Here is a 12,426-nt window from a genome sequence, read left to right on the forward strand (position 1 = left end):
CTCACATTCCCCTCTAACTTTAAATCATGCCCTCTAGTTCTGGCAGCCCTGCCTTACTAAAAAAATAATTGGACTTTTTTTAATCTCTTGACATATTTGAATATTTCTATAATGTCTCTGCCTTTGGCCTTCTAGGGTGTACATATTAAGTCTTTCCTGTTATATTTGGTTAGTAGGAATATTAAACATACTCCTCTCTCTACATTACTGACTTACTTTTGTTTTATGTAGAAATCCATTTACAACATAACATTAAACAGCATAAAACAAAAAACATCCTATAGCATAAAAACACATTATATTTATTTGTATAGGACCATCAGATTCCTTGGTGCAATATTACGATTTTTTATAGAATATTCCAATTTGCCTGTGATCAGCATCATACATAATAATATCGGGGAAATGATTATGAAAAGTAAGTTGATTTGTTATGGAGGCAGAAATGTTTTTAAAAAAACATTAAACTCTTAAAACAAAATTTTACTACTATGCAAGTGTTTTCCCAGGTCTGTCATACACATGGGTTTCTAGTCCCTCTACATTAGATATTCATTGTAATGCCTAACCAGGGTTTATCGAATCAAAATTGTACAATAAAATCTATTAGATTGACAGTAGTAATCCATGTATCCAATAATCCAACATACACAAATCAATGTCAATTTCATTTATTTATGATATTTAAGTTTATAAAAATATAAAATAAAATGTTGTTATTTATTTGTAAATTTACAATCTAGGATATACATTACTCTCACAAACATTGTTTCACATCATACATCATATTCCAATAATTTGATGGTGGGGGGGGCAATGTATCCAAGAAAAACATTAAATATCAGTGTCTGCTAAAACAGCCAGCCAGGAATGATCCAATTTATATATGAAAGGTTTAGTGCATATCAGGTGTTAGTGAGCGAGGGACACATTTGTGAGAGGAGGGGGTCGCAATTACAGCAAACAAAAGGTAACAGAGAAGTCTAGAGTTAATTTCAGCACCAGCTTCAGGTTCCCAAAGTAAATAACTCATCAGATCTCCAAATCGTATCTCACCTATTCTTTCTTTACTAATCTGCTGAGAAAGAATGCTGTGGTCTCTGCCTGGATTTCTTCAAGGTTCATCCACGTTCAGCCACATTTCTTTTGGGGTGAATAGGGCTTAAATTGTACAAGTAGTGGATTACCCTGGCTTGTTAAGATGAGGAAGCAGGAATAGATAGTCCATGTATATTATTATTATTGTGGGCTTCCTGGGATTTAATGACTGGACTAGTCTGTTTTCTGCTCACCACTGAAATAATAAAAAGAAAAAAAAACAGTTTAGTTGGAAACATATATAAAGGTTAAAATATTCACACAGCAAAATATTATTATAAGTAAGTGCAGTCCTGGGTAGCCTTTAAAATACATTTGGACTGTTGTTAAATCTAAACTATTATTCATCTCATCAATACAGAATTGGTCTTAAGTTTTTGTGAGTTGAAGTTTGGGAGGGATATGCCTTTTGGCTACCCCAGCTTCTTCCTACAAGCTCTTAATAAGTCTTATGCGATATTGCAATTAGCAAAGACAGGGGTATAGAGATTATCTCAAATACAGTGTTTTCTTGAAAATGCCTTAGTGATTTGTAATTTATTCGCTATCCCATGCGATCAGCAAACTCTCTGTTAATGATAACTATTTAATAATTATGTTGCAAATTCAGCCAAATAATTATGTTATGTGAGTGACAAGCACCCAAGTAAAATAAATTGTTTGAGAAAAGTAAATTTCTCTTTTAATTGTAAGTTTCCATGAAATGTTGCTCCAGCACCAATATTCCACATAGAATGCAAGAAAATAACAAGGAATTAATGATATACATCACTGACATGGACATGCAAATCCTGAACCTTAATCGTGGGCTACTGATTTAGGGGTTTTACATACACTGCACTTAATCTGAGAGTACTGCTTTAAGAATATACACGGGGAAATTTTCGATTTAACCCTTTAAGGACAACAGAAACAGCAAAATCCATTTTAGCACCGGGTTTTACGGCTTTTAAAACTACAAAAACAAAAGTTTGCATTCTGTGTTCCAGAAGGTTACGCAGTGATCTGCATAAAACAGAACACGAGATTAATTAAATCCCTGAATTAAATCTAGCACAAATATTTGAAAAACAATCCTTCCATAGACTATGGTGGGAAAATTAGCTGAAGATGTGGAGATGTATTGGCCCAATTTCCTTTACTGAAATAAAATGTCTAAATGTTTTTAACAAGAATTCCTTTCTAAAGAAGAGACTTCTGAGCTCCAAAACGCTTGTATAACTTTACATCATTTTTGTTGACCCAACTTCAACCAAGGACTCCTTTTTTAATTTGATTAATAAACAATATATTTTATTTAATAATGAAGGATACACTAAAGGAAGCTGCAGACCCTGAGTTGGTCAGCACTTGTCTATTAGGTTTGCATAACAGATACCAAATCCATCTAGGTCTCTCAATTTAACTGTACATAATACTTCATTAATCATGGAAGCATAATCAACGGTGTCACTTAGGTGCACCTGTTTTTGAGAATTTTTGGAAGGGCTTCAAGTTTGGTCTTAGAAATGGAAGGGCACCAAGTTTGCCAAACAAAACTAGGATACTCACTACAGTATATTGACAATGAAACATTTATCCTCGAACAAAAGCCTTGGAAATAAATATAAACCTGAAGGTATTCACAGTTTGTTGAAAAAACATTATGCCCTGTTCCTTGAAGCTGAAGTGCACGGCTAATATTTGTTCCTTGTTGCTGGGTTTACAGAAATGTTAACAACGTCTCCGACCTAAACAATGCTGGCTTGGATTGCAGAACCCATCTGACTTTTATTTAAAAAAATATTCAATCGCGTCTTGTAATTTTACAGGCAAGATGTTTGCTGTACAATCTGCATTAGTCTTATTTTCTAAACAACACAGTAATGAGAGCACTAATAAAATCCAATCAGGACATGAACAGTTTTCAATTATTGAAGTCACAGAAAGTTTATTTTTTTCCTATTGATGCACATTAACAGCAGAAAAACTAAATTTATAATATACATTTAGATGTATATCTCAAAATATAAATATAGAAAGAGTGTAAACCAATGATCAAGATTAAACCGTTGCGATTGCATGTTCTTCATACGTTTTTAGGCTTTAAGATAAATAATGTATTCATTTGAAGGACATCTGAATTAGATATAAATAACTCAGCTATCATAATACTACTTATATATATATATATATATATATATACCAAACAATAATACTATTTGATTATTGTATACTATATCTATCTATATTTCAACGTTAGATCTAAATAACTCAGCGATGATAATAAAAATATGTATATACTAATATACTACATTATACTATATATATATTATACTATATATTAATTCAATAATCTATTATACTATATAGCATATCTGTCTCATGTTGTATGCTACCAGTCACTTTTGTTTTGTAATTATTGATTAATTTTTTATAATGTAGCACGTTGGCATTTTATCATTTAGAAAAGTAAATATATAGTAACGAACTAAAAATATCAGTGATGTTAAAACATCCCTTAGAACAAGATGTCTTATAATCCTGCATTTTTACTATTCATTTTATTATATGTATTGAAGTATTTGCCAATTATATATTGTTACAGAATTTCGTAATTTTTCTAGATACAGAATTTAAGATTTATGTCTTAAAATCATTATATACATCATTGTTACAATAAATATACGTATCATTCATATATCTATTTTTCCTTTCAAAAACTAGCTGTCCTCTTAATTAAATATGAAAGAATGATGAAAGTAATGTCATATGATTTTTATTCAATGTACTCAGAAATCTTTTTCTCACAAATTAACAAAATCTAGATTACTCAGCCCTATGAGTGCTTTTGCATCGGCAGTATAATTAGATATTATTATTATTATTATTATTATTATTATCAAGCACATGTATACGCACTTGTAAACTAAATGCATACACGCGTAATTAAAATAATATTTGGTAAACTAAAAACGATCATTTTTAAGCCCATTTGTTATTGGTATTGATATATTAGATACAATGGTTCAACAGTATCAACATTACATTTTATTTGTTTTTATTTTTGCGTATTTTAATTATTTTGAGCCATTAAATCGAATCTAAGTACACTTAATCGTATTTTAGCGGGTTTTTTTAAAAATATGGTCACTATTACAATAAAATATACATATAATGTAACTCCGTATTATTATTATTGTTATTATTATTCGTTATACACATTGCTTCTTAATATATATATATATATATATATATATATATATATATATATATAAAGAGAGAGAAATTTGAGCTATCTGCAGAAAGTGGAAAAGAAAATACAGCGACATAACAAAAAATAAGAAAATAAGGAAAACAGTAAAAGGGGAAACTGATGCTTTAGACAGTGAAGAATGTAATCTATAAATCACACAGGGAAAGGAAGACCCGCATGCATCAAAAATAAATCCATAAATCAGGCCATCCAGAGAGAGTAGAGCCTACTGTTCCTCTCACATCCTCTCAGTGTTATTTCTTTTTGTAAAACCTGGAGATCTGGCTTTAACTACCCCCCAGCCGGCAGTTTTCACTGTGCTGCTGAAGCACTGCTCTCATTTTTCATCTTTGTTTTCATACCTTCCCTGATTTGGTGCTTGAAGGTCATAGGGGCTGCAATTTCTCCTCCATGAACAGTCACGCTTGGCCCATGATGAGCTAGGGGGCTGCCTTGTGCCTGCCAATGATGCCCTGGGGTAACATAACCAGCTCCAGGTCCACCATACACCCCATATTGGTTGGTAGAAGGGTAGGCACAAGCAGGGACAAAACTTCCCACAGAAGACAAGCTTGAGGCAGTCTGGGAGAAAGAAACAATTTTGTCACTAATACAATATTTCTGTTCTTGTCCTAAAATGAAATATACTAGGTCATTTCTGCTCTTCAAAAATAGCACGTTTCTTTCAGGAGTGTGTTCACAATCAAGATCCAAACTATTGGTTTACATGCTGGAAGCACAAACTATGCTGAATGACACATAATGATCAGTTTCCTTAATAGAAATGCTCAGTGCAATAGACCTCTATAGATCAATGTGGATTTTTTCGGCCCAGACCAAGTTTTTTCTAGTGGGAAATGCAGTTTACCTGAGGGTACTTCATGTCAGGATCCACAGCAGCCTTTTCAATACAGTTAATATTCTGGGAGGTAGGGAACCCTGTCCTATTAACACTTGCCCATTCTTCCATTTTGGGGGAGTAGACTGAGCCCTCAGCTCCAGCAATAGCTCCTGAATCAACATTGAGAGAGAACAAAAAACTGTTAAAACTGCCACACTTACACTTAACTCATTTATAAATATATTTATTAATAACAAGAAAAATCATTTGTTTAGACTAATTGGAACCAAATCCCAAATATATATATACAATATAATAATGTAATATATAAATCAATGTTGTGTTTACTTTGGATTTTATAAAGGAAGGTGGGCGATCCTGAAAGTTATATAAACGTTAGTCTAAAAAATATGCATATATATATATATATATAAACTATTTTTAAAATAATGGTTTACGAACTGGACAAATTAAAAATCTACAGTTTATAGAGAGTAGGATGGATTTGATAAGTGAAGGGGGAAAGGCCCGACCACATACAGTATTGGTTTCATTTTAACCCTGAAACTTGCGTATAAAAATGTCAATTTTATTTGTTTTAAATAATGCACATCTATCTTATAGGTACTCTCTGATATATAGCTGTTAGAAAAGAAAATAATTATTGTTATTTCGAACATTAGACACAGTGTAACAATAGCTAGTGGGCAGGTTCTACAATCGAATATACAGCTTTGAAAATATACGACAAATATGTAATATAAATAGTTAGATATATAAATATAATATTATTAATAATATATATACATTAATATATATATATACAATCATATATTATCTATACACACACACACACACACACACATATATATATATATATATGTTAGTATTTGCTCTGTGCTGGGACAAAAACAACTACATGTCATTAGTAACAAGATTGTGGCATCTTGTCTTTCATCAGTACGCAAATATTTGACAAGTATATTGTTGCCTGATCCCTACCCACCATTATGCCCCCAGTTAGCACAGGCAGTTAGTCAGGTCTATGCCACATACAGAATAACAATTATAGAGCTGACCACTAATAACAAAATGAAAGAATTCAGCATACTGTTCCACAATCTAGACAGATAGACCATAGATAGATAGATAGATAGATAGATAGATAGATAGATAGATAGATAGATAGATAGATAGATCGTTCTGTATATTGTCACTACGTATTTAGTAATTGTTACATTATTAAAATAACTGTATTTGTTAGACTAATAAGTTACAATTATAGTTATAATTATAATAAGTTACAATTATAGTATACTGTTAAAGTATATTTTTTTGATTTGCTGGATACTGGATCTATAGGCTTTTGGCACATGTGTAGACTCAACGCTTCACAGCAATCCTGTTAACACTCAATGTGCAGTCCACGGACTTTCCACAAACTCACCTGTTTGTTCCATAAAGGTGCGGATACCCAGAATGTTGTTGACAGAATGGGCGGATGGCCAGGATCTCGCAATGCTGACATGTCCAGTGGGCATATGCACTCCAGGGTGATGACTGCCCATCTTTGTTGACCCAGGTGACATCGGGTTAGGATAGGGATATTGATAGATGTGATTATATGGCAGTGTGGCTTGTGATGTCTGCTGCTTGGAATTTTCATATTGGCTTGGCTGAGACAGATTGCCAATTTTATTCCTCAAAATCCTGCTAATTGAACTTACAGAAGGAACGTTGTACTTGTCGCAGACGTTGTCAGCCAGCAGCCTGTCTCGAATTTCCCAAGCAAAGATGCCTGGATCTCCTTGTTTGTATTCCCTGATGTGTTTCACCACATTAGGAGTGGTGACTCTGGGTTTGCTTCCACCAATAGCCCCTGGTAGGATGGAGCCAGTCTCGTTATACCTAGCCAGGATTTTACTCACACATCCATGGGACACACGTAACTGTCTACTTATATCACAAGGTCTGATTCCTAGCTGGGCCAGCTCCACTATCCGCAGTCTGATGGCATTGGGAAGAGGTCTTCCATTCACAAACACACCACCTAGTTGGTTCACTTCTCCATAGGCTTGCTCTGTAAAATCAAAACCATAAAGTCAATGCGGCGATGAACCCCTCATCTGGAATACATGCACATTCCTTAAGTTTCCAGATCATACTAAAGCCATGAGCAGGCAGGAATCCCATGCAAATTTCTCATGCATGGACATCCTACTCGCATAGAAATGTTAACATTTCCAGAAGTAACAAGCGCTGTAAAGATCTAAAAAGCATAATCGCTAAGAAGGCACAGCAGAGTTGATTCCTTAGCATTACATGATATGCAAAGCGAAAGTACTTTCTGTTAAGATCTGTTAAGTTCCCCCATTAATCCAGTATCCCGGTATTTACTAATATTTTCCGCATTTGCGTATTAATAGAGAAGAATTCTTACCCATCCCGTGAGAAAATGAAAAAAAAAATCCAGGAAAAGACTGCAGAGAACTGAAGAAAGTCAAACAGAAGTAACCCAGAGATACATGGACGGGGGAGAGCAGAGTGCTCTCCAATGAGCTGTTTTGGAGGAGGGTTCTGATCTTTAAGGCACTTCCTTCACAAACTGCTCTCTTGTAGTGTTTGAACAGCAACTTCAAATGCAAGGAGACAAAAGCGCTGGGTGATCTTTATCCGATTAGATGGGAATTACTGAAGTTATCTGCCTCAAGTTTGTTCAGATCAATTTGACGTGTCTTCCACGTCAATCTTGGTGGTCAAGCTGCACAAGCTACTGGTGATAGCTCATTGGTTCCCGTCATCCGAAATAGGCAGAGATCTCTCCCCTCTTCTTCTTACCCATCCGGTCTAGTGTAACCCTAGCTCTCTCTTCATAGAATGTCTTACCCCACTCACTCTAAAACAACACTAATCACCAACTTTTAAGTCTTTTATACCACTCTGGCAGCTCTATCCATCAATTTTCTTTTCATCTCAATTTTTAAATGATCAGACTTCAGATAAGTACTTTTTTCTAGATGTGATAAAATAACAAAGGGTGATGTTCTTTAACATGTATTTCATAACAGCAAAATGTGCATTTTATTGATTACTTATAAAACAAGATGAATCTTATTATATATTTGTGAATATATATATATATATATATATATATATATATATATATATATTAACTCAACTAGGCAGGTGTGTGAAACCGGTTACAAGAAAGTTAACCAGTTAATGAATTAGTATTGATAAAATATAAAGATATAAAAAGGAATGGGTATATTAAAAAGGCATAGTTGACATATATATATATATATATATATATATATATATATATATATATATATACAATATACATATACACAATATATATATGTGTGTGTGTCTAATATTATTCCTTCATTGTCCATTAATTTTCTGAGGTGTATATATAAGTACATTGCCTCGTTTACTTTTTAACTGATTTCACACACCTGCCTAGTTGTGTAGACTATACATATATTACAGGTTTCCTGTAAAAAGGCTTTCTTGATATAATAACCATTATTCCTTAATTTTGCAAAGTGTGTTCAGGTTATATATGTAGTATAGGGAGAAACGGAATATACATGGAGAAGTTTAGCTGCTATGTTTTGATTCTGTTAAGTGATATACACCTATTTTCCACTGAGTGAAGCTAAGAAGCTTTCATCATCAGATTACAAGTTAGGCATGTAGGATGTTTGCAGAGATCAGGTGGCAAAAGGGGGGTTTTCTAAATCCGTTCAGTGGTTTATCCAAGAATTTAGGAACCTAACCTATGTATTTACCTGGCGCAAAGCAAGTACTTAAAGGACAATTGCTTTGATCAGATGTACCAAATTCGAAAAGTCCAAAAGTCTCATATTCGAATAATATAAAAAATAACTTCGAGCACACATCTTCCCATAGACTGCATAACAAAAACTAAAATAAAGTTATAAAATAAAAACGTGCTAATTCTATAGTAATGCGTTATAGAATCTGGTGCCCAAATTCTCCTGTTTATATATACCAAAAATGTAGTTTAAGGTAAATGAGTAATTGTATTCTGTAGGCCAGCAGGTAACATACACAGCGATTTTGAATATTTAGACGTCCATGTAATTATTATTATTATTATTATTATCATTATTATTATCTGAATGGTTTGTAAACCTGATATGAAGCTTACCTATAATACGGGATTCTGCATTTTTTAAATACATACTCCAATAATGTACGAACATTATCTAGCCAACTATGGAAATATGTATTGTATCAATATTATATAGTCTAAAGCACTATATAATATGAATTATGTTCTTTATGCTATTTCATTACATATATTTCAAATATATGAACACTATTTGGGAATTAACATTTTAAATGTGAGTAATATATATATATATAAACTGGCTTGATACCATTCATGGTACAACATAGAATTAACCATTTGTTGGGTACACACAGAACCCATTAAAATAAAGCGTTTGACATCAGCATGTTGTTGGCAAAATGGATACATTTATTCATCTGGTTGGCTCTGTTAGGTGTCACCTCTGTATAAATATTTGGGATAGAATAAAACGCAATTAACCAGTTTTTATATATAATTAAATAAGTTATTGCCTCACGCTTTATGCACTTTATGACTGGATTTCTAACGTGGACAGTAAACATGTTGGCTCCCTCTGCTGGATATCCATTATACTACAGCCACAAACTGTTCCGATGCATGAAAAAGTAATGGATCTTTTTTTATCTGAGAAGGAATTGAATTCGTTTGTCTGAAGGAGGGTCAAGAAAAAGAGTCACCGCGAGGAGACCTCGGAAAGACAACAGGTAATTCTATAATATGCACTATTTTATTAATTTTATGCCCAGATTTTAATCAAGTTGTTTTCTAGTTATTTTAAGATATAACTAGTGTTTAGATCGATTTTAGAACATTTGTGCGCATAGTTTTTTGTATACACTACATAAATCTGGCACACAATGTTAAAATATACTTTCTATGCTTAAAATAAACTATCTAGAAATAACATTAAATGGAAACATCTCGATTGATACCATTAATATACGAAATCTAAACATATGTGGAAACATAGATACATAATATAGTTATAAACATATACATACAATTAAAGAGATGACAGTTAAAAATATATTAACAGCTGTTGCTGGTTCATGAAATGATATACCCATCTATAATTATTTGTCTGTATGTGTTAAAAATCCTTTTCAGATTTATAAATTGAGCCTTTGGTCGAAATTCATAACCCTGTATTGGCCCAACATTGAAAAAGATGTAAATATACAAAAACTCTCTACACCTCAGAGGTCCCTTCTTCAGATTTAGTTAAATCTTTTTAGAAAAGAACATTATCTGATAACGATAGATGGATAGATAGATTCATTAGACAGATGGACGAACTGATAGATTATAAATGGATAGAAAAATAATAAATCACACATACAAATAAATAGATGATACATGATAGGTAGATCAATGGATACTTGACACTCAGCAAAAAATGAATTCCCAGTCCTTAAATGTTCCAAAAACATGACTCCTAAGCCAATATTTGTCCTTTCTTTACTTCTTGATTGACTTCAGGTAATAGAGCCGAAGAGAGCGTTCAGTGACACTCAGAGTGTATGTGGAAATGCCATTGCTCTAGATTACCAAGTGAAATAAGGTGGCAGTAACACATGAGACTGGCTGCAATTCAGATCCGTATCCATTGAGCTCACTCTTCATTTTTCCCTATTATCCCATACTCATTACACCCTTTACTCGCTCTATGGCCTGCGTTCATAGGAGCTTATTAAATTAATAAATCATTCTGGAGCGCAGCTTTCTAGAAAGCTAATAGTACACTCTGCAGTATACCGACGTGTCGCATATCACCGCATTACCTGTAACCACTAACAGGAGCGGGCAAAATCGGATCGATTTAACCCATTAAGTGCCAGACACTCTACTTACACTGGCAAAACAGTTTCTCCTTTACATTGTATTAATCCAGTTGTATTCATCTGGATACAATGCGAGCATTGATCTGATACATCAAGTTATTCTCATACCTTCTAAGTAGTTTTCATTCTTCAGAATGGTTTGCAATACATATTAAATCATTTTGCACCCCTTTTGAATTCGGCAAAATTGAATGTGCCAGAAGGATCGGTGTACATTTGCAAAATTAGTGTGTTAAAATACTCTATTTTATAAAAAATATGTTTTACCTTAAATAGTCTCTGTTAGTCCTTCCTTTAAAAAAACATCTGCACCTGCTTTTATATAGAGAAAATTAGCAGGTAGGTAACTCAGCCTGTGTTTACACCTAATATACACTTTAGACCCATGGCATAGCTTGTGAATCTCACATTGCCTTAAAAAAAGCATTCCATGTAAATAAAATAAACCAAATTAGGACCAGATGACATCTTGCACTTCATAAGTGAGGATCACTAGTCACGAAATAATTAAACAGCCCTAGTGATGATTTAGGGTTTTGAAGATAATCTTTTTTGCGATACAAAAATACCTGAAACAATTATCACGTAACACATTTTGTGTAGGGTTACCACTTAAACTATTTGAAAAGGCAATACTATAAACTCTTCATGTTGCAAGAAGGTTTTGCTGGCTGTGTGTAGAATTCACACAGTAATTGAATAATGTTCTATATCTTCATTAAATCAGAATGTTCACTAAATATCGAGGTAATACAATCATATATTTCGATATTTTGCCAACAGACCCCCCCAAAATTTCGCACTTACAGAACACCCTCCTCAAATCAGGATCTGGAATATGGAGCAGTGAATGGTAAAAGAACAAATTCACTACAAAACGATAAATAAACCTTACTAACCCCAAACAATCCATAGCCTGTCAAATTGCAGTTAGTTTGCTCTTTCTTAGTAATATTTGTTTCTTCCAGCTGTTTTGAGGTTGTTTTTAGCAATTAATTACTAAAGATTGCTTGGCCTGCGCATAAATTAACTGTTAAACACCTGAAGAGGAATTAGCATTAAGAATTATTTACATTACTGAGCCAAGAGCTGCCTCTAATATTCAATGTTGTCTGTATTTAATCTAATAAATCTTCTTGTCAGAGCCACTTCTACGGCCGCTGTTATTTATCAAAACAAGATTGTCTAATGTTGGATAGACTGTCGGTTTAAGCATGTTATTATCAATCATATTACTCATTACCGCAAGCCATCCAAATTAATTACAACTTGGACTCCAGCTAGA

General features: G+C 33.3%; 1 protein-coding gene across 1 annotated transcript; it reads right to left on the bottom strand.

Annotated features, from left to right (window-relative positions):
• Positions 1-1,196: 1,196 nt before the first annotated feature.
• On the bottom strand, positions 1,197-7,618 carry PAX1 (paired box 1). Its single transcript, XM_089481418.1, has 5 exons — positions 7,615-7,618; positions 6,622-7,254; positions 5,202-5,344; positions 4,696-4,915; positions 1,197-1,294 (listed from the first exon to the last, which is right to left on the bottom strand). Exons 1-5 carry the CDS (start codon positions 7,616-7,618, stop codon positions 1,197-1,199), a joined length of 1,098 nt encoding a protein of 365 aa, XP_089337544.1.
• Between the last annotated feature and the right edge of the window lie 4,808 nt (positions 7,619-12,426).

Source organism: Sceloporus occidentalis, unplaced genomic scaffold (assembly GCF_023333645.1).
Source record: "Sceloporus occidentalis isolate IW3139 unplaced genomic scaffold, rSceOcc1.0.p SCAF_15, whole genome shotgun sequence".
NCBI classification, from domain to species: Eukaryota; Metazoa; Chordata; class Lepidosauria; order Squamata; family Phrynosomatidae; genus Sceloporus; species Sceloporus occidentalis.